Source organism: Panthera uncia, chromosome E1 (assembly GCF_023721935.1).
Source record: "Panthera uncia isolate 11264 chromosome E1, Puncia_PCG_1.0, whole genome shotgun sequence".
Classification (NCBI taxonomy): Eukaryota; Metazoa; Chordata; class Mammalia; order Carnivora; family Felidae; genus Panthera; species Panthera uncia.
Window position 1 is genome coordinate 60,952,585 of NC_064814.1, and position 26,778 is coordinate 60,979,362.

The 26,778-nt window shown below is 45.6% G+C and overlaps 2 protein-coding genes and 1 non-coding gene across 6 annotated transcripts in view; 1 reads left to right on the forward strand and 2 right to left on the reverse strand.

Annotated features, from left to right (window-relative positions):
• GLYR1 (glyoxylate reductase 1 homolog) overlaps positions 1–21,212 on the reverse strand; it is a 34,386-nt gene extending 13,174 nt beyond the window's left edge. For both annotated transcript variants that reach the window (XM_049637470.1, XM_049637469.1), the window contains exons 1-9: positions 21,126–21,212; positions 20,050–20,086; positions 18,740–18,819; positions 9,827–9,965; positions 9,050–9,292; positions 4,256–4,342; positions 3,299–3,355; positions 2,494–2,544; positions 2,328–2,401 (exon numbers count right to left, since the gene is read on the reverse strand). In XM_049637470.1, the coding sequence (XP_049493427.1) occupies positions 2,328–2,401; positions 2,494–2,544; positions 3,299–3,355; positions 4,256–4,342; positions 9,050–9,292; positions 9,827–9,965; positions 18,740–18,819; positions 20,050–20,086; positions 21,126–21,163 (806 nt within the window). In that variant the 5' untranslated portion in view covers positions 21,164–21,212. The remainder of the gene's footprint in view (positions 1–2,327; positions 2,402–2,493; positions 2,545–3,298; positions 3,356–4,255; positions 4,343–9,049; positions 9,293–9,826; positions 9,966–18,739; positions 18,820–20,049; positions 20,087–21,125) is intronic.
• On the reverse strand, positions 780–886 carry LOC125927794 (U6 spliceosomal RNA). The gene has a single exon (XR_007459469.1). It is a non-coding gene; the product is annotated as a U6 spliceosomal RNA (small nuclear RNA).
• Positions 21,213–21,969: 757 nt separating the features above from the next.
• Positions 21,970–26,778, forward strand: part of UBN1 (ubinuclein 1) — a 38,300-nt gene continuing 33,491 nt past the window's right edge. For all 3 annotated transcript variants that reach the window (XM_049637466.1, XM_049637467.1, XM_049637468.1), the window contains exons 1-2: positions 21,970–22,059; positions 26,349–26,636. In XM_049637466.1, the coding sequence (XP_049493423.1) occupies positions 26,388–26,636 (249 nt within the window). In that variant the 5' untranslated portion in view covers positions 21,970–22,059; positions 26,349–26,387. The remainder of the gene's footprint in view (positions 22,060–26,348; positions 26,637–26,778) is intronic.

Here is a 26,778-nt window from a genome sequence, read left to right on the forward strand (position 1 = left end):
GTTTAGGGCAAGTCTCCCAAATTGTTTCCTTACTGCTGTGATAGACGGTCTGAGCTTTTAATTCCGTTAGAGCAAGAAAGCAGGCTTCTGTCTTCGGCTCTTGCAACAGCTTCCTGATCGACCCCTTCAAATGCCTGGCTTTCAGATGCCACTTTAAAACACATCAGCATCCATGACAAGTGACTGGAGTGATGTGCTCAGGATCAGCAAACTTCTTCAACTGTAGGAATCAGGATCGGTCTTCATCTCCCTGTCCAGCTCTACTTCTGACACTACACTTGTGTTCTTCCCGCTACCAGCAGAGACGGGTCTTGACTCTCTTCAAAGCTTCCTTTGGAGCCAATCTTTTCCAGAGCACGAATTCTTCCTACGCCTGCCTTCTCCTGACCCCGTCACGGCTTTCCACTGGCCCGTCCACAGTTCTCCACCACACCCTTCTAATTGTAGGCCCATCCTCATCTTTGGGGAGTAAAGTTCAGGTGGACAGCATGCCTGTTCACTTTCACGCCCGGTAGCCTGCTCCTTTGTGCAACCCCGAGAACTCGGGGGCTGTTGGCTACTCCTGCCATTTCTACTGCTTTTACAGGTGATTTTATCTTACCCCAAGGTCTCTTTCTGGTTCTTGCACTTCACTCCTTGTATGTGATATGGCTAACCAATGCCTCTTTCTTCATTTCTTATTCCTTGGTGTGCTGGTTTTGGCTTGCGTTTCTCTCCACAGCTTCTCCACTTCACTTGACCTGAGTTACCCTTTTATTTTTTTTTTAATTTTATTTTTTTAAAAATATGGAAGCTTCACGGATTTGCCTGTCATCCTTGCGCAAGGGCCGTGTTAACCTTCTCTGTATCGTTCCGATGCTAGTCCATGTGCTGCCGCAGCGAGAACCCTATTAGCCTTTTAGTATTCTCGGTCTCCTGGGGTCACATCCACAGCCACCTCTGCAAACTGGCTCTTGTACTGAAAGGGTCCCCTCATCCTTGCTGGGATACAGATTCTCACATGCTCCCCCAGCCTGAATCCAATGATGAAAACAGAATCTACCACCTTCCTCACCGAATGGCACCCTCGCCCACTAAGCTTCAGCCAAAGCTCAAAACCAGGAGATCTTTTGTCATTCACAGTTGTCTGAGTAGCGCCAGTTTCCCCTAGGATTCTAAACCATGGCAGACTAATTCTCTTTCCTTTTCTTGGCATTTGAGGACACCCAGCAGACCACATAGCTGCTTCACCTTGTAGCTGGCTTATCTTCGTGTCAAAAAAGGGTCTGGCTAACAGGGCAACAAAGGCGTTAGGTGGAAGCACTGGACTCTGTCCTCAGCCCTGTCCTTGTCTTTTCGTAAAAAAATCAACACAGTCCTCCTGAAATCAGTGGGTGATACCCACCTCCCCTTTCATTAGCACATAACATGCCTGTGTCTTCTCCACTCCACCCACCCAGGGACGTTCACCCAAAATAAACAGTAGGATCAAGCATGTTGTCAGCATGAAAACTCATAAATCAAGTAAAAGATGTACTGTTTTTGTCTGAGAAAGAACCGCATGGGAGATACAGACGGCAGCTTCAGACTGGGCCATCTTGCTCAAGGGAGTGGTCCGTCTTGGCACTTTCATCACCATGACCACAAACACCATCAGAGTAAGGGCAGGGGTGTGTGTGGGCACAAGCTAAGCTTTGGGGACCACAGTCAAGGCTCTCGTACCTGCCCAGGCAGGGCAGAGAGGTGCTGACAGGTGCACGAGAAGGACCAGGTGGCGACGGCAGGGAGAGCTGGGAAAGGCAGGACAATGGGCTTTACTCCAAACATCTTCACCTCTCACCCCCCACTTGCCTCCACCACAGCCAATTTCCGGGTTTTCATCACTGTTCTACTGAGCCAGTGGTTCTCAAAGTGTGGCCTCTTGACTGGCAGCGGCAGCATACCCAGGAAGGCGTCCAAGACACAAATTCTTGAGCTCTACTCCAGACATAGTGACTGAGAAACCCAGGGGCGAGGGGCCCTAGCAACTGGCGCTTTACACGCAGCCTTCCAGGTGATTCTGAGGCACAAGAAAGTCTGAGAACCACCAAACTGAGTGTTCTTCCTACTCGAAGAGCCACCAGTGAGCTATGAAGCCAACCCCATTGTATATTTATAGGACCAGGGTCTACCGCAGGTAAAATTACCCTCAGGCAAAACAATGTCATTAAAAGTTACAACCTTCTCCCTCTTTCCACTCAGTCCCAGCAATGGCTGGGATACAACCCTTAAAGAGCCCCCTTAAAGAGTCATCCCCAACTCCCTAACAGAACTAGAATCATAAGAAGCATTTTCATCAAAGGTCTTACTTTTTGTCTGTGGGTGTGATGCTGCCATTCACGGCTGTGCTGTCTGCTGCCTGGATGGAGGTGGACCCGGTTTCCTAGGGAAAGGAAGCACAAATTATCAGGTCAGTCTGCCCATGGCAAGGGCCCCAGTGGAAGAAAAAAATAGGGTAATATGGAACCTACGTACCTCTTCACATATTTTCAACTTCTTTGTGATTGCTTGGTAACAGACAGCTGGCTAATAAACGAGGGAAAAAAACCATTTATTAAACCGAATGCTTAACTGGTCTTCGTTATAAATTGCTTAAGAAGTTTGGCCTAAAATGTGGCATTAACACTGAAAACTTATTTGCTGTTCGACTTTACTGATTTCCAAGTAACACATTAGAAAGTGAACACACACTACCTCACTCAATTATCTACACAACTCTGCAAGGTGCTTTTGCTGCTGATGACATTAAGGATCAGATGTATTAAGTCATGTGCCCAGAATTACAAAGCTAGCCAGTGTAACTAGGCTTGGAACCCACATCTGTCCATCTCCAAAGCCGTAGCCTATCAGGTCCCATCAAGACTCAGCCTAACTCATGGCCTTGCAGATACTCTGGGAAGCTTTCCCTCCACAACCCAATGGTCCAGAGAGATGGTCTCCCCAGTTAAACCTGAGAATGTGCCCACCCAACAGTGTGGGCTACCTGACGGGTGCTGACAGCTCATGAGGTCTGGCTTCTGCCCTAGACTCTGAAGGTAACCACAAATGTCTCAACCACACAGCTGCTGAGTCTTAAATGCTTTTTTTTATTTTTTGGTTTACTTTTAATTTTAATAACACCTAATTCATGAGTGAGTCTCTATGTGACTTTTTAACTCGTTGCTCTGGGCAGTGGTACAGGCAGAGCTTGACTTTTCAGATTAGTAGGGAGCCGTGGAGCCACATTGTCCCCTCAGGCCAGCCCCTGACCAAGGATCAAGAATGTCAAAGGTCAACTTACCTTCTCAGTTTGGCTGAGCAGGAAATGATGGAAATGAGGGTCTGCATCTTTCACAGGCTAAAACCAGAAAATGATGAAATAAAACAAGTTATTTCCCACCAGAGATCACCTTGCATGGTTAACTGCCTGGTAACTTGACTCTTCTCTGGCTGAAACCCCTTCGGGAACTGGTCTCGACTATACGATGGCCTGGAAACACCTTCCCACTGTTGGTCGAAGGACCCCTGTTTCAGCTAGAGGGAAACTGACTACAAGTGGAAAAGGAGAAACAATTCTGTCAGGATGGTATACAAATTATTCCAGTAACACTGTAGGAAAATATTTAAGAGGCACAATGCTATTTTTAAAACAGCATTCACCAGTCCCTTTGGATAACCCAGCAGACAGGGCCAAATCAATTCTCAGGACTCTTCCAATTTTAGGGTTTCAGCCTACTTGTGTCTGGTGCCAGCCCCTCGAGTGTCTCGTCTCACGGAGGATCAATATAAACAGAAACACAGTGGCAATGAGTGCAGGCCTTTCAAGGGCTTTTTCACAATTAGGCTCAACAGGAGATGAGGGCATCCTTTCCAAGGATGAAACAACGTGCAGCTACTGAATAGTAGAGTTGCAGTGAAAGATTGTCTATAAAGCATCAAGTGAAAAAAATTTGTGGGCCAATCTCACATTTGTGAAAACCAACCCTATTTCCAACAATAAAAACCCCCTGTGGGTCTGTAATTCTATAAATGATGGCTGAGTTGGGGGAGTGTACTAAAGGGTCTGGAAGAAGTTGCATTAAACCTGACAGTGAGCACCCCTGAGGGTGGAGACTTGCAATTTCCCCATCATACACCTCGGAACCGTCTGGCCATTTAAAAAAGGGGGAAAGGACAAGTGCCTCACACAGGTCGGGAAACTAGCTTGGAGGCCAGGCTTATCTTGGCCTGTGGGCGGGGGGGGGGGGGGGGGTGTTACCTCGCTCACAGTTGGCTGCCATTTAAACGCGGCCATCGGTCCAGCCATCACCCCCTTCACGGTACTAGACTCAGGGATGGTGAGATCCTACGGAGGGAAAGGCAGATGGTCAAGACACTGTGGCGACCTCAGTAGATGTCTTCCTGCCCCAAATCAGGAAGCACTTCTTCACTGATCTGCTTCCTTTAGTCACATGCCACCTTAAACTAAACCCCTACCCAGCTCCATGGTCTCAGCGTCAGTCCCCAGGCACGGTTCTGACTGTCCATTGCAGGGAACCAGGCAAGTTCCCATCGACAGGGAGTGAGCCTTTCTTCTCTGTTGAGATAACAAAATATCTTCTTGTGCCCAAGTTTCATGAGGACAGATATCACTGGAAAACTCAACTATGGTGTGCAGTGTTATCAGCAAGTCACAGGGAAGATTTCCTTACGGCCAGTAACCAACATTCAGAAAACAGTACCAGCTTTAGAGGGAATCCACTGCATCTCGAAAAGACTGAGAAAACCACACGGTGCTGATGAGGAAATGTGCCCAACGTTTTAGCTACTAAATGACAAAGCCAGACTTCAAACCCAGGGCAACTGGGGGCCAAGAGTTCCACTCCTTCCCCAGGCTGATGCAAGGGCAGGACCCAGTGGAATGGGGTGCGCCCCCTCAACCAACAGTCTGGCCCACACTCATCCTGGGCAGAGGTGCTGCTTCAGCTTCACACCTGCTGTGCTCTCATCCTTTCCACCGAGTTTACCTCACGCTCACTTTCCACATGTGTGATCTTCCGGCCACAGTGGCCCCCTGACATTTCTACTTGGTATCTAATGGGATTCTTGGCCTGCTGAACTCTGGATCTCCTGCCCAAGCAGCTCCTTACAATGTCTTCGCAATCTTAGAAAAGCAGCTCCGTTCTATCAGGCCGAGATCTTTGTACTCCTTCTTGATCCTGCCTCCTCTTTCCTCTTATCTCTTGGCAACGATTATGGCTTTACAATTGGGGATCTGCAACCCCTCCTTACTGCCCCACTGCTTACACCCATGCTCAGGCCGCCATCACCTGTCACTTGGACAACAGCAAAATGGATCTCTCTGCTGCTGGTCTGAAACCCTGCACTGTAGACTGTACATAGCAGCCAGAATGAAGCATGTCACTCCTCTGCCGAAAACCGACGTCTGGTCTCGCACAGTCAGGCTAAAAGCTTTATTACCATGGGGCGCTACAAGTTTTACAACCCCACTGCACACTAATCCCTGACCTCGTGTCCTATTATTTTCTACCCCCCTCACCACTTTCCAACTCACTGGCACCTCCTTGGCCTGCTACCCATTCTCGAACACACCAAGCATATGCCTGCCCTAGTGCCTTTGCAATACTGGGAATGCCCTTCCAACAGTTATGTGCTTGGCTCACATGCTCACTTTAGATTTCTGCTGAAGTGTCACCTTATCGGGATGCTTTCCCTGACCTCTCTGTCTTCCCCCATTAGAATATGATGCTGATGTGATTATGAGTAAATTCTATGAAAGCAAGACCTTTTCCAATTTTGTTTACCTTGTACCCCTCGCTGGGAGCCATGTCTGGCAGAGAAGATGTTCACTGTGGAAGAAGTGAACATGAGAGAGACCTTGTCTAACTATCATGCTGCTTTATCTCTAGATACCTGGCCTGTGTTGGAGCTGCACAACATCTGCTGAATGAAGAGCTCTGGGGAAAAATGAGGCCTAGTGCAATACTGTCCAAAGAAAGTGCCGCCGTGATGGACACGTTCCACGTCTGTCCCCTGTGGGTAGGGGCAACACAGCTCCAGTGACCTGCCTCAGGCCCCAGAAGGACGGTGAGGTGGAGTGCACTGACTCTCTACCTGGCACCAACCAGAGGCCCCGACTCCCAAATCATCACTCTCTGCACTACTCAGGGATTTTAGGAGCCACAGGACTGACGGTTCTGTCAGGCTCGTGTGTGCCTAGAGCTGCAGTTTTACTTCTCGGCTCAGGACTCAGAAATAAGAGCCCCTGAGAGAGGAGAGAGCACACCTCTCATGCCAGAGTCTAGGCATGAACCCAGCCTTCCCCTGTGTGCAAGTAACTGACACCTCCACCGTCAAGGTCAGCCTTTTCCACTAATCCTCATGGGGCAGGGGATTACGGCTCAGAACAGACAACACCCAGGGCTTTGCCCAGTTATCAGCCTAGGTTACTGCTGTTTCAGAAAGAAGTCTGACAGCCAAATGACAATTGTGCAGCAACACACACTCTTTTTTAAACTATAAGACCTATTAGATCAGAAGATGTACCAAAATTCCAAGCCCATTTTCTCTACATCCCTGAAGGTGCTTGATTAAGACCAACAGTCCCAACTAAAACAGCTGAGTCTGCCCTGCACCACTAGCCATGGCTCCTTCCTCTCCAGCTGACAAATCCTTTACTAGAGGCTGGGCCAAGCAAGGAAGCTGCAGAAAGGACTCTGCTAAAGGTAAATAGTAGGCAGAGCCCTTGGCTGAGGACCTGGCTCGGAGAACAGCCAGCAGCAGTGTTACTACCCCTGATTAATAATTCAGACTCAAGGGCAAACTGCTCTTCCCTGGGAACCTGTGAGAAGAGTCTCTGCAGTAAGCCAGCGGTGGCCTCTGGTTCAGCTAAAACCACTATGCTCTCACTGTACAACGGGCCACTGACAAAGGTAAAGCCGGTGACCAAATGTGAGTGCACTGCACACACTCCTCTAGGTACTCTGCTCTTTTTTGCTCATTTCCTTCTTATAACAAAGCGGGGGGAAGGGTATCATGATCAGACCAGGAAAGCAAAGCAAAGGTAGCTGGCCAAGGTCACACAGCGGCACCAGTTAGAGTCACAGCTCTGACTCCAGGCCAGCCTGAGACCTCCTCCTAACCTCTCCTGTACACTTCCCTTGATCCAAAGAGAAGTTGTTTCTGTCCGGGGCTAGCACAGGAATTGGCAGGCTCCATAGCTTTAGAAAGCAGAAAACAGGAATTCGGAGAACAGTATAAAACCCGACAGTTCAGATTCCTCTGGATCCCCAGGAAATCAATCTAATTGGACCAAATTAGATCACACCCCCTAAAAAGTTCTTCATGCACCACAGCTAGCTTCCTAAACCTTCTCCACCTTTGGCTGGTGGTTCCCTGTGCTCACGGTCAGCCAGGGCTGGCACAACCACCAGTCACTCTCTCTACTCTCAATCGCAGGTTATTTGACAGCAAGAAGCACCCTCTGTGATGCAGAGGTCACTGAGTAGCAGCCCACAGGCTCAGTCTAGCCCCGAGATGTTCCTTTGGACCTAAATGTATTTTAAAATTTTAAACTGGTTTGTAACATGTAAAACTGGAACGTTTCACATAAAAATCTGTATTTTCAGCTTGAGAAAAAGCAGACAATTTGGCAAAAGTTGGCTGGAACCCCATGGATGGAGCATGACCTCCCCAGAGCGCCAGCTGCCACACCTCATGCTCTCAGCACGGAGGCAGATCGGGGATGTGGACCCTCTGCCAGCTCCCTTTGCTTCCTTCTATTACCTGTCTGGTCTCGCTGGTGTCTGAATTTGCATGCCTTGATCTGATGATGTCTGGTGTTTCATCATGGCCTTATCACCCAACTGTTTCTGCCAGACATGTGGCTCTTGTCCCCTCGACTGTGCTCTAACAATCCTCCCCTGTGTTTTGACAGACTACCTCCTCCATCTTGAATTCTCTTCCCTTGGCTTTCGAGACTTGACCCAAATCTTTTCAGGAAGGTGGAAGGCACATCATTTCTGTTTCACTTCAGTATGACGATCCTCCGACCCCTCGCAACTCTGACCTATGGACAATCTCACTGCAAAGCAGACTTCTGTCCTTCTCTCCTTACTTTCCTTGAAGACAGATCCCGCCAGGCCTCACCAATACACACCTACATATTCACCTTCCACATCTGTGTTCCATCCTGACATTACTCCAGGGTTCCTCGACGGTCTCAGCATCATCTCTGATTCATCACACTCAAAACAGAACCAAGTCCTCTTGCTCCAAGAGCCAGCCCTACTCCTGACTCTTCTGCTCTTGAGAATGGCATCACCATTTCCCAGGCAAACACCTGAAATCCTTTCCCATTCCCTTTCCTCACTCAACCCTATGTATCCGGTTGCTAAATCTTATGAGCCCTTCCTCTTAAGTGCCTTTCAGGCGGTTCTTTCCAGTATTTGCTATCAAGATAGTGCTCGATAAATGCACACCTGGGTTTAACTTTCCAACCGGCTTTAGCCTTTCTTCTCTGGCCTCCACCACTAACACACAGCCTGGAGCACGCTGCCACACTGACACCCAGCTCAGACATGTTCATGGCCCCCTGATTCCATGACAGTAACTACTGCTTTAGTAGACCTCAAGGCCCTCCACAATCCAGGGACAACCCACTTTTATCTCTCTGCTCTCTCCCCTGTCCCCTACCTATGAGAATATCCACACCAACATCAAGCCCCATGTGGGCTATGCCCTTTGTCTCTGGAATGACTTCCCCTCTTTCTTCCTAAGCCCCGTCCAGTGCCAGCCCTTGCAGGCTGGCTGAGGTGGACTGTTCTCCTGCCTTGACTGCCTAGTTGAATGCGACACCTTTCGCTGACTTTTGCGCGTATTTCACGCCTGTGCATCCAGGCTGTGTCCCTCCCCTGGTCTGCAGGATTCTTTAGGGCAGCGCTTAGCATGGTTCTCTGTGTCCACTCAGTGAGCTGAGGCACACTGTGGAGCTCAACTCTGCCACAGACAGAAGGAAGTCACTAATCCCAGAAGCTGCAGAAATAAAACAAACCTTCTCATCCTTTGGGGGCCGACCCCGTTTCCGGGGACTCTGCTCTTGGGCTCTTTTCAGAGGGGACTTGGAGCCTCTCTCTGAAGAGCCTGAAGACACCCTCTTCTTTCCTTCTCCCATGTTCTTCTTCACCTTCCCTTCAGACAGGCTAAGCTTCCGCTTCTCATCACCTGAGTTTGGCCTACTTCTCTCCTCACTGGAATTACGCCGATTCTTGTCATCAGCAGAATTGTGGGACGATGTCTGAAAGTTTAATAATAATCATGATAGCCACCCAAGCAGCCACTGCCATTTACACCAGCCACACCTTATGAGAAGCACTTTACATGGGCTATCCGCACAACTATCCTACGAAATAGATTCTGCTATTGCTCCCATTGATATTTGGAGAAGCAGATAAAAAAATCGTATCACTTGCCTATAGTCCCAAAGCTAAGTGGGATTTACACCCAGGCAGTGGATATATCCTAGAAGCTAAGCCCTAATCTTTAGGATATAAAAGAAGAGAGAAATGGCTTAAAATACTTAAAAGCTGAGATTTTTCTCCTGAGTCCAAGTGACTTTCCTAAAAGCAGCAATCTATTTCAGAAAACTCAGCCGCATGCATGGAGTTTCAAGGTGACTGGCAAAACAAGGATACCTTAGAAACAAAGTGGTGTTCTCTCCACTGACGTTTCGTAAGAATAGAGCTTTGGGTTTGGGCAACAGTTAATCTGTCAGTTACTATGCCAAAACAACCAGTCTGAGGTTGGCATAAAGCGAGAATCAGTCTCTCACCTGGTCTTTCCCTTTGGCTCTCCGGAGGAACTCTTCAACGGCATCCACAGCTTGCTGGAACCGTTTTCCCTTGTTAATCTTTATCATTTCCTCCTTGTGCGCATGGTATGGCTTTAGCTGTTCCACTTTGATCCAGGCACTAGCAGAAAACACACACAGAAAGCATATGATCCACAATGCCTATGCCAGAAAGTATCAAATACCTCATCTCAACAGAATGCAGATATCGGTTTGGTTTAACTGGACTTTGAAACAGGCTTGCCATTTTTTTTTTAAAACAAGTTATCAACCACCCCAAACTCTTGGGGTGTTATAAAAGCAAGTTTCCTGAAACAAGTCAAGCACAACCACCACCACAAACAAAACCAGAACATCCTCCACACAAAACTGCAGGTTATTTATGTGCACTCTTGTTCAGCAGCCTACCACACTGAACCACACACTGCCTGCCACTGGTGGAGGGCAGAGGTGGCCCGGAGATGTTCTTCCATTCTCATCACAGAACATCAGGAAGCATTATCAACCACAGCGACATCACCACCCAGTCGACACTCACACCAGAACGACAACCTGACAATCAGCTGAGAATCAGCGATGCTCCCAAGGCTAAAGAAATGCAGCATCTGGAATTTGCTGTCCTTATAGGTACCTGTTCATAAACGACAGTGTCCGTGGCTGCTAAACCACACAAAATGTGTGACATGTGATTTGGAATGAGGGCAGCATTCGTAACAAGAGGTCTTTAGAGACCAGATTGTGCTCGTGATTAAAGGCAGAACATACCCTTATGATATTTAATTTTTAATTCCCACCATCAACATAAAGCACATGAAAGTAAAAAAGCCATCTATCGTCACTTTTGGAATATCCAGCCTGCCACACTAACCTGAACAAATCTGTCCCAGCTGGCTTTCCTGTGGTTTCCCTAGATGACATTCAGCTTCCAAGCACAAAGGAAATGATTTTTATGGGCTTGGCGAGGTAACAGTAACTTAAATGTTTCTTCTGTGTAATGCTCATAGGTTTCATGGTATAACCTTCTGAAAAAGTAGGTTGGGTTAAAGGAGAAACTGAGCTATCACTCTGACTTAGGGGCCTCTCCTTTACCGAAAGCTAGAGAATATTCACTAGCAACAGTAAAAGGGCTACCTCTGTACATAAAAATAGTGTGACCAACACACCAACAGCCACCTATGCTTTGAGGGTCATGTTAATAACTGTGACAATAGACCTGTACAAACACAATAGCTGTCGGGCCATCAGCCTGCAAATATGGCAGCAAATCAGGACTAAGCAGGATATCTATGGCCAAACCCACAGAGAATGGAACGATAAACAAGGACTCAGACACGGTCTTGCTGTATAGAGCTCCAACCAGGTGAGATAAGCAGATACCTTCCAGTGACCAACTCAACTTAAAGTCTGAAAGTTGACGTGATAGAGTCAATTGGTCTAAACTATGGGGAGGAAAAATGGAATTAAATTTTGCCCTTACTTTACCTGGCAAGTAAACCACTGAATAGACCCTCCTGCTTCTCCCCCCTTTTAGGGTTTCTAAGGATAGAGCAGATGCAAAGCCAGACAAGCCCTGAAAAGCAGGTTAAACTGTCATACTGAGATGACACAAGTGTCAGTGATAAGCTTAAAGAGCCTCTGTGCTCTGGACATGCCTCTTCCTTCTCCAAGCCTCAGGTTAGAAGCTGAGACCTACACAAGTTCCGATGTTAGACCAATGGGGTGGTTTTTATGGAGCCCCCTGAGATAAGACAGTATGCTCCAGGCATCCTAATCCCTGCCTCCCTCTACCCCACACGAACCTCCAATTCACAGAAATGGAGAGGTAAGGACATCTGGAGGAAGCACCAACAACCTATGCCTATTTTTTTCATTGAAGCATTTTAAGTGGATTACTGATTTCTGCCAGAATGGTGTGGTGAAAATTCCATTCATCCTGAAGACTGGCATTTGAACACTAAAATGAAAATTTCCTCTCTGACCATTTTTGAAAGTGAAAATAGTTTGCTAAATGAATGGAGAGTATAAACATGACTTCAAGAAAATAAATGCAAGAAATATTAATCTGGCTAAGAAATTAGTCTGTTGTTGAAGCATTGTGTCCCATCAGAGAAACCGTAAATAAAACCCCAGCTCACCCGAGCCCTACAAGGATTACCTCTTGAAAGCAAGCCAAATTGAAATCACTTTAGTCATCTGAATAGAGTTTTTTCTCTAAAGCCTGTATTGCAAAACCCTCTCTCCTTAAAGAGTATGCTTTTCAGGGGCGCCTGGGTGGCGCAGTCGGTTAAGCGTCCGACTTCAGCCAGGTCACGATCTCGCGGTCCATGGGTTCAAGCCCCGCATCAGGCTCTGGGCTGATGGCTCGGAGCCTGGAGCCTGTTTCCGATTCTATGTCTCCCTCTCTCTCTGCCCCTCCCCCGTTCATGCTCTGTCTCTCTCTGTCCCAAAAATAAATAAAAAACGTTGAAAAAAAAAAAAAAAAGAGTATGCTTTTCAGCTGGAACTTCAATAATGTGCCATTCTCCAATACACTGAGGCCCATCAGCTGGGCTTGGCATGCAACTGGTGCTCAAGAAATAATCACTGAGGAAATGATGCCTTCCTGGCACATTCAGAGGGGCTGAAACGCTGGCCTCTTGGTTAAATGTCGTCAGGCTTTGGTGGCCCTTTGTGGTTGTTGCTGTTGTCTGTACGTATTTGTTTATTATTATTTTTCATGTTTATTTATTTTTGAGAGAGGGAGGGGAAGGGCAGAGAGAGGGGAGAGAGAATCCCAAGTAGGTTCTGTGCTTTCAGCATCGAGCCTGATGTGGGCCTCAAACTCATGAACCGCAAGATCATGACCTGAGCCAAAATCAAGAGTCGGAGGCTTAACTGACTGAGCCACCCAGGTGCCCCTGTTTATTTTTAAGAGACTTCTGTTTCTGTGACATAAGCTATGACTTGTGATTTCTTTCCCATCATCCTCCCAATGCCTAGATGGAGCAGGACCTTTTCTTCCTAATTTGCTTATAGGCTGGAAATCAGAAAAATCAAGCTTAGTCAAGTGGTGTGTCAAGTACAGGCCTTTGCTTTTTATATACAAAGAAGTTAATTACGTTGTTTGTAGCGGCAATCAGTGAGGTCATTACTAAGAACAAAACAGAAAGTCTCTTAAGATATGCAGCTAAGTGGAAAAACCAAGGGGCACAGCACTGTGTGTAGTATGCTATCACTTATGTAAAAATAAGGAAAAAGGAATCTGTAACCTCTTGATTCTGCACACGGTACTTCTGGAGGGACATGCCATAAGAAACTAGTATAACTGGATGCTCACCGGCTGATAACTGGGTGGCTGAGGGATGGAGATGAATGGAACCCTTTCACAGTTCATAGCTCGATTTTGCGGGGGAACCATAAACATGTATTATCTTTTTTTTTTTTTTTAAGTTTATTTATTTTGAGAGAGAGAGAGATGGAGAGAGAGAACCCCAAGCAGGCTCTGCACCAGCAGCACAGAGCCCGACACGGGGCTTGAACTCAGGAACTGTGACAGCATGACCTGAGCCGAAACCAAAAGTCAGACGCATAACAGACTTAGCCACCCAGTCTCCCTAAACATGTATCACCTTAAAAAAACAAATCAATAATAAAGGTCACTACTATAAAATATTGGCTACTCTACTCAGGGGGTTTCCCCCACGATTTCCTTGTTTGTAGGTTTGCTCAGGTAGGTAGCTACTGCCTGGTTGCAGGTGTAACTGTCACTGTACCTGTACCACGGCCAGGAGCAGCAAACTTACCCTGGTATTCTGATACGCCTCCTATAAATTCTCTTCATTTGCAAATATAAACCTTCCACTACAAGCCACCCTCAGATTACACGCTCCATTGAAAATGAATTTAAACACCTCACGTTTTCAAAAACTTCTGTAATTCTGACCTGCTTTACTCTTAAGTTAAAATCACATCATGTAGATATCACATTAAATATGTTGCTCTAGGACCAATCTCCAAAACTCTCACATATGTGTCTCAGACTTTGCAAGACACGATGACTTGGGTGGGAGTAGGGGTGGAGAGAGAGAACAGGTACATGGTGAGCACAGTCCAAGGTGAGAACAAAGATGGGGTCAGAAGACGTGGGTCTGCTTCTCCATCTGGTTGCGTGTGTAGTACTGACAAACCAGTTCTGTGCTTTCCCCCCAAACACCTTACACCAATGAAAGAGGCTGAGGGTGACGGGTAGCTGTTACAGGTCCAAGCCTAAGTTGCTCCGAAATCACAAAGAAAGCAAACAAACAAAAAAACCCCACAAAGAAAGTTAGAGCTCCTCAGTTAATTTCAAGTAACGCTTATCATACAAACATCAACAAAGACTCGCAGATAAGACAGATTCAGAAGATTCTGTTTTCAAACCTTGACAACATTCCCAAATGCTAGATGAGGCTTTCAAGCTGCGTTGCCCATGCCAGTATGGCCAGATGCTTCTTTTGTGCCAGACTCTTTAATTCTGGTGCATGACACCTGCTCCTGGAGTCGACTGTCTCAGCCACGAAGGGAGTCACCTGCAGGATGGATGCTGGTGCTGGGAGAGGAAAATCTACTCAATGCTCTCTAGGATAGGGACTGTCCAGCCCTGGCAGAGGGACAGTGCCGGCTCAGTCCAAGTAATACCCGGAGCAGAGCACTCACTATCCTCTTGGCTCCGTTCTCCAACTATGACACAGTGTTGGATGTAGGGAAAGTGGGCCAATCAGGTGCCAGGCGAAAAGAAAAAGGGATGCTCAGATAGTTCCAATATGCTATGCTTTTAATGACCAGCTACGGGTTTTTCTCCAAAACTTACTTTCATACTCACACACTTCATACCTTATATCTGGCTTGATGTAAAAAGTACCTCAGGTTGGGATCCTGGACATCTTATCACTTAACTCCACAAATGTCCTGCCTCTCATTATCTATGTCTGTTAAAGAGAGAGAACCAGAACAAATATCCTATTCGTTTCTTGAAAGGGCTGTTGTAGGTTCAGATATGAAAACTGCCACAGAAACTCACAGGTGGTCATTTGGGATCTACCCACTTTTGCTGGCAGTATTCTCCTGAACTGTTTGTTTCTGGGGGTTTTTGAGTACCCACCAACTAAATGAGCTCCCTCCATTCTGCCATCCACAGCGGCTGATGAAATTTTTAAACCCTGAGCTCGGTTTCTATTTTGAGGGGCAACCATCTGTCCAGGGTGGGCCTCGTAGGCCTGAGACTTCATCTTTGGGAGTGGTCACCTGGCGGAGTTGTCAAAGTTAATGCTGAAGGTATTCTTCCTTCCGTATTTCCGTGAAACAGAAAGGAACCACAGGTAATTCCCATAGTGACCATCCAGGCTCAGAGAGCTCCATCTACCATGTTACTCAGTCCTTCCCCTTACAGGGGAGGCTGCTCAGGAAGGTGTGGTCCTCTCTTTCTAATGGCATGTCAACACAATCTGTTAGATGTTTTGACAGAAGTAGGGAGAGAGAGAAATTAGTTTTCTAAAAGATTGAAATCTTGGTTTAAGGGGCTACCCTTCTTACTCTTTAATAAAAATCCTTGCTACTATAAAAAACAAACAAACAACCTTATCCACAAATATTTTTTCCCATATGTAGTATGTCAGTTTTGAAACTGAATATCGCTGACTGAATCCTAATACTCTTTAGGAATTTAGGAACAGCACCATGGGGTCAGACCCTATCCACCAAAGTCAGGCCCAGGAACCAACAGAGTCTCTAGCCCAGGTTGTGCCAGGAGAATATGGACCTCTCCCTGACATCAAGCATTAAAGGTGAGGTAGATAGAGCCCAATTTCTTCTGGAGCCACTTATGGCCCTGCCCTGTACAAAGCAGTTCTCACCTCTAAAAATCCACTCGTACTTCCTGTCTAAACCACTTCTCAAATGTCTGTTTCCAACAGCGCTCCTTATGCATGCCCTAAACTCAGTCACCACAACACTTGTTCTACTCACACTGCCCTTTGTTGAAATGTGTGATGATTGATGAACACAACAGGGTTTACCTCCTTAAGGCCATTCATCATTTGATCAATTCTGATTGTGCTCTTTTTCAGACTTTGCTTTTTCGAATTAAAGAATCCTACTCTTTGATCTGATTTGGTCCCCTTTTCTGATCTTGATGAGATCCATCAGATCCCTTTGGGAGCATGGACTGCACTGCACACAGTACTCCTGGCAAGGCAAACTTACTGTTTTGTGCTCGAAGCCTTTTGACCAAAAGAGGAGACCTGGCTGAAGTCCTTAGGAATTTCCAACTCTTGGATGCCTTTCTTTTCAAATAGATTCTCTCTCAGTTAAGTTTCCCTTACTTAAAGCCACCCACTTTTTACCAGCTTGTCTCTTGTAACACATCTCTACCCTGACCTGAAGTTTACTAAACACTTGCTATATGCCAAACCACACTATGAGCAAGTGCCGCCCCTTCTCCTTCGTGACTGCAAGGTAGGTAGCATCACCCCCACGTGTGGGCAAGGACACAAAGGCTTGGAAAGGTGAAAACAGCTTGCCCAAATTGTAGGGCAGGTACAACTGGCATGTGAAGGCAGAGTAGGCCAGCATCAAATCCAAACTCCAAATACTTTCCCCAAAGTAATTCCCTGGTACCCAATGGTCTGGATACTTCACCTTCAGATAACATAAAGACACTAAATAACATTTGCTGATCACTGGTCACTAAGAACCCTTCTCCCTTCAAAAGTGCTTGGAGATCCTTACCCTTTGTTTCCTTTCATTGTCAACTGCCTGGCCACAAAAACGTAACATGTTAGCCTGTGGTAACATAGTTTTTAAATAACATTTTAAAAAATAACAACAAAAAAAAATTATTTTGAGACAGAGGTGCACAGAAAGAGAGGGAGACAATCCCAAGCAGGCTCCACGCTGTCAGCACAGAGCCCAACACAGGGCTTGAACTCACAAACTGTGACATCATGACCTGAGCTGAAACCAAGAGTCAGATGCTTAACCGCCTGAGCCACCCAGGTGCCCCTTTTACGCGAATTCTACCAAGGGAGTCTGAAAAGCTTAAAGATATTATAGCTAACAGTTGCCCCAAATCCACTTGCTCATGAATCCCCTCAAAACACTTTAGTTAGAAATCATATCATCTCCACCACTACTAACACCGTTAGATTATTTTTGTGTTTGGTAAGTGTATCCTTCTCACTGGCTTCACTTGAATACCTGGTTAAGTGCTGAAATACACTCAACTTCAATTTTCTGTCTTATCTGTAGTATTTGTTATACAGAAATATCAGGTTATTCTTCTGACCTTCCAACATTTTAAAAATTATAAGAACACAAAGGCTTTCAGGCCTCTTGTAATTTCATCAAGCCCCCACTTTCCATGAGTTTCCACTTTTGTTCTAGACTTGTGTGCATCTTCGTTTAGCTAACCAATTGGACCAACCATACTGCCTCGGTTATTCTCAAGTACCGTTCTTCACTCCAGGTGGGGGCCTCCCTCTGCCCACACATCCGATTTAACACCCAGTTGTTCATGGTCTTCTCACTGCCTACAATGCCTGACTTCTTGTCTATTTCAATTCTATCCATCCTCCAGAGGTGGATTCTAATCCCATCTCTTCCATCAGCCTTCATTGACCTGCCTGTTCTCCACTACTCTTTCCTTGTTCTAGAACGCTTTAATAATCAATCACCCATATCACTCATTCTGCACGTATTCCCGTCTGAAATGTTTATGTCTTGTTACTTAAGTTCCTGAAAAGCAAGCGCCACAACATTCACTTTTCTCCAGTAGTTCCCTTCGGTGTCAGAAACTCAAATTTGCTAAGAGAACAATTAGCACTTGTTTTATGCATCAGGACAATCTTTCTCATCAACTCAATAGCATTACCAGAACATTCCTGCTTGCAGAGTGTCTCTGGCTCTCACAGCTCTGGGCCAGTGACTCCCTTAAAATATTGTCATCAAAAGGTCGTTAAGTTGTTTTGTGACAGAAAACAGGGGCTGAATATATGGGTAGATCTGCATGGTGAAGGTACACATACCATTTAAACTCTCAACTGGGATAAGCACCCAGCATATAAACTCCAGAAAGAGTAACACTGTTTATAAGAGATTTTGCTATAGAATATCATATATCGCTTTGTAGGAATGTATATTTTAACCACTGGTATTAAATTCCTTAGGTCATACACACACACACATTTTCCAAAGCCAAAGCTAAACTTTTCTCTAAGAATCTTAAGTGGAAATACAGCTACTTAAATCAAACCATCTAGCTAAATCCAGGTAATCAGACCCATGTAATAATGAGAAAGCTAAATCACTGGAAACTCAAGTTCCATTTTCCCCCTCACTGTGACCTCCACTGCCTATCAAAGAATCTCAAAAGAATGGTCCTGATTTCAACTCTAGGACAGATCTGGTTAGAAAAGCTCTACTGCTACAATATTAGAAAGTCATCTAGTTTTACAAATGAGAACAGAATTAAACAATTACTCCTCTTAGAATAAACAAGATTTTAGTTTCCAGTGTATACCTCATACATGAACCACAATGATAAACAGCCATTAAAAGAGAACTAAACGTGGCCCTTATAAAAGGAACTGCCTATGGAGTTGGATAAAAAGATGTGAAAAATTATCTTATTGTGATTACCATATTAAGAAGATGATGAATCCTATTTCTCACTTGACTGACATTGTTATTGGCCCCAGAATAATTTCTATGAGCTAAGAATAGCATCTTTTATTTAGGTATTTAGGTATGAAGCCAGAACGATATGCCATTCTGACAGACTACGGTAAAAATGAACTAGGGTCCCTAGAATATTCCTGCAAGTAGCTCAGATCCAGGATAATGCCCAAAGGGAAAGTGAAACTCTTGATAAGCACTACTCACTGATCTTCTGTTCCAAAAAACTTCACAAAGAAGCATTTCTTTCCACGCGGTTTCTTCAAGTCTTTGGGTGGATTAACAATCTGGGGAGTAAAAGGGAGGAAAAAAAGGTTTTTCCGTACCTCTAAGTTGGTAAGAAGAAAAATGAAATAAAAGGAATATGCTTGAAAAGAACCCAGGGCCTAGTGCATGTCCAAATCTGGCACTTATATACTGAGATGTATGGAAATGTGCAAATATTCTAGGAACTTCTAGAATACATCTACCATGTAGTAGGGTTTGGTAGACAGAAAATCCCTTTCACTGCAATGGCCCTGTTTTAAAAGCAGTTAAAACTAACATCAATGTCAACTCCCCCAACCATGTGACCCTTAAATCACTGAAGAAATGCAGAGAACGTTCTTAAAAACACTTCTGTGAAGTAATAACGTCAAGTGAGGATTACACTTCTCATGGTAAGCATCGGGTATAGAATTGTTGAATCAATACCTCGTACACCTGAAACTATTGTAACGTTGTATATCAATTATGCTTCAAAAAATAAAAATAAAAAAACCTGTGTACGAAGAGTTGAGACAGGTAATAATGACAATGAAGGACAACTGAGGCAATGAATATGCCATATTGCACAGAGATAGTCTAAAGACATTTCCTGGGCTCCTAGCAAGAATATAAAAACAGAACATTTGGAAAGCTATGACGGATCGCCTCATGCAAAATCTGGAATGCCAACTTCTGCAAAGAGGCACTGGAGCAGCACATATGGTAACATGGAAAGAAGATTTAAACTTAGTTGGGACAAAAATACTTTGACTTTTCGCTAACCTACATTTAGATTTCTCTCTTCCTGGAGAATTTATTTTCTTCTCCTTTTGTTACATTTAAGTGTAAAGCTAAATTCAAATTAAAACTGATTTCCAGGATTAAAAAACTTCACCAAAACCATCTCTGATTCAAGAGATAAGCATTTACTGCAGATTAAATAACCTGGTTTATATTATATTGCCTTTTCTAAACAATCTGAGAGTAGGAAGAGAAAAACTCTGAGTGTTAATTTAAATAAGTCCAGTTCAGGGATGCCTGGGTGACTCAGTCAGAAGAGCATGGGACTCTTGATCTCTGGGTGGTGAGTTCCAGCCTCAGATTGGGTGCAGACATTACGTCAACAAGTAAATAAGTAAATAAATATTTTTTTCCCCCAAAGTAGGTCCAGTTTAACTAAATGTTTAACTAAATTTGAGGGGAACACATCTTACATTCTCACCTCCTCACACCCAACTTCAGATGTCTTCCATTAATAGCAAGACACTCACCTTTCCTGGCCAAGGAGGATACCGGCCGAGTTTCCCCCTAGAGAAAACACAGAGTCAGCATTTGCCCTGGAAAAGCCAGTCCATCTCCTTCAACCCACTCAGCATGAAATTTATTTTCCTAACTCTCCACCTGCACCCTCAAGTGCCAAAACAAAAGCTGGCAAACAGGAGTTCTTAATTTGGCTTCCACAGCTGGGCCCAAGAAGCCCAAACTCTTCAGAAATAGAATGCAAAAGTGCTTAAGATTTGTGCATTCTTTTGGTGACAAGGAACACAGAACAACAAAACCAATCAAGAGTCACTTGTCTAAGAGCCTCCCCATGACGGGGGTCGGGGGGCAGTTTGCTCTGTAAACACAGACTTCCCCTTACAAAGTCTGGTTTAATTCACCGCGAGACCAGCCCGACTTTGACAAATGCTAATGGAAACCTTCCTCTGGGTCGAGAAGAGAGCTACGTCGCTCGAGGGAAGCGGCGACGATCAGTCTTGGTTCGAGCGGTAGTCTGAGACACAGAAGCACACCACGAGAGGCACCCAAGAAGGCACTGGTCACTGCCAAGCCTTCGGTCGTAAAGGAGAAGTCTCCCTTCATTTCTTCACGGGGCAGCGCCAGCAGTCCGGTTTCGACACCCGTGGCCAAGCCGCCCGCACAGGTCGATTCCATCGCAACGGGAGTTTTGACGGGCTTGCCCAGGCGAGATGGCCCCGGTGGCTCCCCGGTTCTCCCGCTTTCCGGGAAGCCTCCGCAAGACCCCAAGAACCCGGTGTCCGCGGGAGCTGTGCGGCGCCGGTGACTCCCTTCACGGTGTCCGCCGGCGTGCAGGTGCGGAGCGAAGCCCTCCCCCGGGCGGCCTTGGAGCTCAGAGCCCGGCCCGCCGTGGCCACTCTCGGCCTCAGTCCCCCGGGGCCGGGCTGCCCCTTCCGCCCGGCGTCGCTCCCAGCGCCGGCACCTCGTCTCGCCCTCTCTCCGCAGCCTGGAGTGCATAGAAAGGCAGCTCCGGGGCTGGCCGCGAACCCCGCGCCCAGTGAGGGAGCTCCCCGGCGCACCTCGCTTTACCCTGGCCGCCCGGACTCACCACACCAAATCGCCGAGCCGCAGACTCACAGCCGCCATCTTACCACCCAACCACAGCCGACGCACGGGCCGCCGGGAACATCAGGTCGCCCCGGCGCCGCCCATTGGAGTGCGCCCGGCCACGTGACGGGGACCGGCTGTCACCGGCCACGCCGCTGCTCTGACGTCACCGCGCCCGTGGGGGTTCATTGGCCGGCCGAACGGCACGTGACCCGGGCGCCGCGGTCTCGGCGCGCCGGAGCCCGGAGACTCCCGGCTCCTTCCCCCTCCCTCCGGCTCGTGACAACGAAGCGCCCGCGGTCTGAAGCGGCGGAGGCGGCGGTGAAGGTGCTGCCGGCCGAGTGCGCGAGGGAGCCGGCCCTGCGGCCCGCCCTGCCCCTGGGCTCCGGCCTCCAGTCCCCTCCCGTCCGCGCTTCCGTTACGGCCGTTAGTCCGGCGCGGGGGCCGGCCGTGTCTCCACTCCGGGAGCTGCCCTGACGGACCTCGGCGCGGCCTGGAAGCCAGCCTCCGCCCGAGCCCGGGGCCCGCACCCGGCGGGCTCTGCGTGGCCTCGCCCGGGAGGGCGGACGGGTCCTTCCGTGCGCGCTTTCTAACGGCCGGCGTCCGAGGAGCGGACCGGAGCCCGCGTCCGCCTCTCAAGTTCTCCCGGGGCGCCCGAGCAGCCCGCCGAGGTCCCGAGTTGCCCGACCGACGTGGAGCCGGCGTCTCTCCGCTTCCTCCGGGGCCGGCGCGGCGACACGGCCGGCGAGGCTCCCCCGGGCGCGCGAGGACCCAACCATGGGCCGCGGAGCGGGCCGGCCGCCCGCCGGGAGGCATGGCTCGGGGGCCGGCCGCTAGCAGCGCCGCAGCCCGGGCGCCCGGGCCGGCATGAGGACGGCCGCGGGGGGACGAGTGCGGCCCGTGGGGCCGTAGCCTGCGTCGCGCCGGGGACAAAGGTGCGTGTCTTTGTCGGGACCGGGCTCTCACGTAAGCCTTGTTGTAGTTTGACACTTTTAGAGAAGTTGGGAGTGGCTGTTGTGACAACAGGAAGGCAAATGCTCGCGTAGTTTCAGTACGTGAAAACCAAGTCATTGAATGGGGAACTTGTTCACATCAGTTCAGCACAGGGCCCACACACACATCCCGGGGAAAAAATAAAAATGTTTGGAAAGGTCCCAATCGCAGTTGCAGACTCCGAGTAAGTCTTAAGTGTATTTAAGAGTTTTTCTTGAGTCGTCCTCTGCTTGAAAAGGTGGCGGATCCACACGCACCTCCTGTAGGCGTTTTTGTCCTACAGACTTTGGTTTCAAGAGTGTTTTGTTTTTTTGTTTTTTATTGAGTTGGCTTGTCCACAGCCTGGTATTTTTTTAGACTTCGGTTTCCCTAAAGTGCCGACAATTAGTTTCAGGAGCTGTCATTTACTGTTTTGTCCTAAGGACAAACCGATAATTGGAAGCACATTTAAGATTCCAGGAAATGATTTCATAAAATTCAACATATGTTCTTAATTTAAAAACTCTTTTAATTTTGAGGAATTGAAGGAGATCTTAATGATTTGATAAAATATCCGAATTTTAAGTCAACATCACATTGGACCTAGAAGTATTCCCATGAGAGTCAGAACATGGTGAAGAATATACGTTTAATATTATTCTGGAAGTTTTAGCCAATGCAATAAGACATGAAACAAAAGTAAACACTTCAGAAAGTAGACAAAATTCTTATTTCTGGGGATGATAGGACAGCCTTTTGTGGAAAAAAAAAAAAGGGAAAGCCATTAAAGTAAATGAGTTTAGTAAAGAGACTAAAAAACTAGCAAAAAAAATTAAGTTTTTCTTCACTGATAATCAGTTTGAAAGTACAATAGTTATAAGGATGCATATTAAAAAATACATATTTTCTGAGAACCGAGATGCAACAGTTAGCATTTCTTGGATAATTGCCAGTTGAAGTTTTTTAAGAAGGATGTTTGCGTGTGTACAATATTGTGCTTTTATTTAGGTTGATGTTCAACTTGTTAAAGTTGATTATTTAAATACTTAGTTTTTCTTAAGCCTTTTAAGTTTTACTCCCTTAAATTATTCTATTTGCAAATTTAAGAATAGAGATGTAAAGAGTATTTGATCCTTGACAGAGTTTCAGTTAAGGTACCAGTTTAACAGATTATATTCCCCTAAACAGTGAACTTTTTACAGTGTTTTAAACTACACTTAAAGTCCATATGTTCTCTCACGTACTTCAAACTTCTAAAATGGCGAACTTGTAAACTTAATAGTAAAATCTTCCCAAAGACCCAACTCTGGTATGTCTGATAGCTGTATAAATCAGTTTTAAACGAACACTTTTAAACTTTTGTTTAAGCATTTCAAATTAAAATTGTAAGTCTAACATTTCAGTCCTTATTATGTCTGATTCTCTTAAATATTTCACATAATTTAGTAACAGCTAGCAAGCAGTTGTCATGATTATAAGATATAATCCAAACTCTAACTTCAAAGTGTTAATATGCTATAGGTTTGATTTACTTTAGTCTTATTTCTGTAACTTCTTAGGCCTGCAAAGTCACACAAGTGAGAGCAGTTTTACCATCTAAGTGAATGAAGTTACAGTATGTAAAATGTGGATCATGATAAAGTTACATTTAAAAATTACTGCCTGGGGGCACCTGGGTGGCTCAGTCGGTTAAGTGTCAGACTTCAGCTCAGGTCATGATCTCACTGTGCATAAGTTCGAGCCCCACATCGGGCTCTGTGCTGACAGCATCGAGCCTGCTTTGGATTCTGTGTCTCCCTCTCTCTCTGCCCTTATCCTACTCATGGTGTGTCTGTCTCTCTCTTTCCCTCTCTCTCTAACATTAAAAAAATTTTTTTTAAATTATTGCCTGGACAGGGACCTGGTTGCCATTTCCAGAGTTAACTTCCTATATCCCATGTGCTACTTGATAGATTGCCTCCCTATAGTGAGACTCCCAACTGCTTGTGTCAGTGGGGGATCTTTAAGCCTCAGCTTTCAGCTGTGATTTATTTTTACAACCCAGTCCATGATGAATGTCTTGGGAGCCTTGAAAGTTTCTTTTAGGGGATTTCTTTTCAGTATTTTAGTGCACAATGGTTTTTTGCACTGCAGACCTGTTTTGCTGCTAATCACTTGGCTGTCTACTTAGAATTATTTTAACTTTTTTTTTTTTAAGTTTATGTTGAGAGAGAAAACATGAGCACAAGTGGGGGAGGGGCAGAAAGAGGGAGAGACATAATCGCAAGCAGACTCTGCACCCTCAGCACAGAACCTGATGTAGGGCTGGAACTCATGAACTGTGAGACGATAACCTGAGCCGAGACCCAGTTGGACACTTAACCAGCTGAGCTACCCAGGTGCCCCTTAACTCTTCATTTTTGGATATTTTACTCCCTGGTCTTAGAGATCACAATTTTTGGTCATAGTAGAAAGAACAAATGCTGCCTATGGACTAGTATACATTCCTATGTGTGGATGTGTATGATATGTGTAAATCTTCCTGAATTAGTCACTACTTACTCGTTACTGTCAAAATATAGTGAGCTTTTCTTGGGAACTTGTCAAAATGATTCTAAAATTGATCTGAAATAATAAACAGGCTGGAATAGCTAAGTATTATTTTTTTTTAATACGAAATTATTGTCAAATTGGTTTCCATACAACACCCAGTGCTCATCCCAACAGGTGCCCTCCTCAATACCCATCACCCACCCTCCTCTCCCTCCCACCCCCCATCAACCCTCAGTTTGGTCTCAGTTTCTAAGAGTCTCTTATGTTTTGGCTTCCTTCCTCTCTAACCTCTTTTTTTTTTTTTTTCTTCCCCTCCCCCATGGTCTTTTGTTAAGTTTCTCAGGATCCACATAAGAGTGAAAACATATGGTATCTAAGTATTACTTTTAAAAGAATAATAATAAAGATGAACTTTGGATTGAAGATATTAAAATACACCATAAAATTTTTCACAACAGTGTAGTACTGGTTAAACAATGTCCGGTTTTACAGTACTAATCTAACAGGTTGGATTTCAGTAATAGATCTTAGGATGTCAAATACATTTCTACACACTACATGCCAAATCAGCATTGGAAAGAAAGGTTAGTGATAGATGCTGGGAAGAAGCCAAGTTAGAATTCAACATGTAAAATAAGTTTTTTTTTTTATCATACCTCACTCAAATAAAAAACAGTAAATAACATCAGGAAAAAGTATGGCAGGCATTATATATCTATGAGATACCGAAACGCTTACAAATCAGTTTTTAAAAATCACAGTTTTGACAGCCATTCCCTTAATGCTGGATATTGAGGTGATTTTTATCATTTTTCCTAGTCTGCAATGAATATCCTTACTTATTATCATGGTAGAAAGTTCACAGAAAAAAAAAAAGTTCATACTAAAGTATGAGTGTGAAAAAGGAAGACATAAGGTTATACAACAAAGTACACACAGAAATCTCTACATATACATGTGTTTACGTACATACATGCACGTATGTATACTTTTATATATATTTATATGGTATATGATTATATTCTGTAAACCCTTACAATTCTGGGCTTTACAATCTGTTTTGACCGTTCCCAGGCAGCTTTGAAAGTCTTCGGCATGTGATAATTTTTCACTTTGCCAAGGCCCAGTTTTGGGTGGAAGAGGCTGGTGTATTAGGAAATGAGCTGAGCCAGATTTCTCCTGAGACACTTGTTTTTTGCTTATCCCAGAGGAGGCAGTACCTTCTGTGAGCTGTTGAAAACTTTGTCATTGTGAAGATTGGCTTTTAATGAAAGTATACTGCTGGTGATGAAAGTATAGAGATCTTAAGAAAGAGATTATTCTCAGCCAGAAAAAAAAAAGTATTGGATAAATTAAATGAAAAATATTCTATGGTGGTCTTTGCAGTTTTAAGGATTTTTTAAGGCTCTGTCAGCATGGATTCTCTAACAGCAAGGATCCTTTGACTAGGTACAGAAAAAAAGAGTGGAAGGAAGTTTGCTGAACACTGATTATCTCTGAATGATAGGATTTGGGGTGATTTACATATACATATAAAAATGTTAAATTTAAGATGAATAGTAATTGAAGCAGGAAAAAGTACTAAGTGGTAATTAAGGTCAATTTAACAATGGATTCTTCTTGACAATGAAATTCTTTTAAGCTTAAATCTGTATACTTGAACAGGAAAAATCATTTTTATCATCTTGGTTTGACCTGGCCCTTCTTTTAATGTTAACAGAAGCCATGCAGTGACACCCGCTAAGACTTGTTGGTAGCCATGTCGGAGCCCCACAGGGTCCAGTTCACCTCTCTCCCAGGTTCTCTGAATCCTGCATTTTTGAAGAAATCCCGGAAAGAGGAGGTTGGGGGAACAGAACAGCATCAGGACTCTGAGCCGGCTGCAGCAGCTGTTCGGATTACGCTCACCCTCTTTGAGCCAGATCACAAGCGCTGCCCAGAGTTCTTCTACCCAGAGCTGGTGAAGAACATACGAGGGAAGGTGAAAGGCCTTCAACCCACAGACAAGGTACACCCCAGCAGCCTCAGACTCCATCTGCAGATAGAATGCATGGGACATCCTGTGCAAATGGGTCTTCTGGAGGGTGGAAACAAGGCTTGAAAGGCTTTTGCTGCCCCTAGATGACGGCATTCAGCCCCAAGCAGTCACA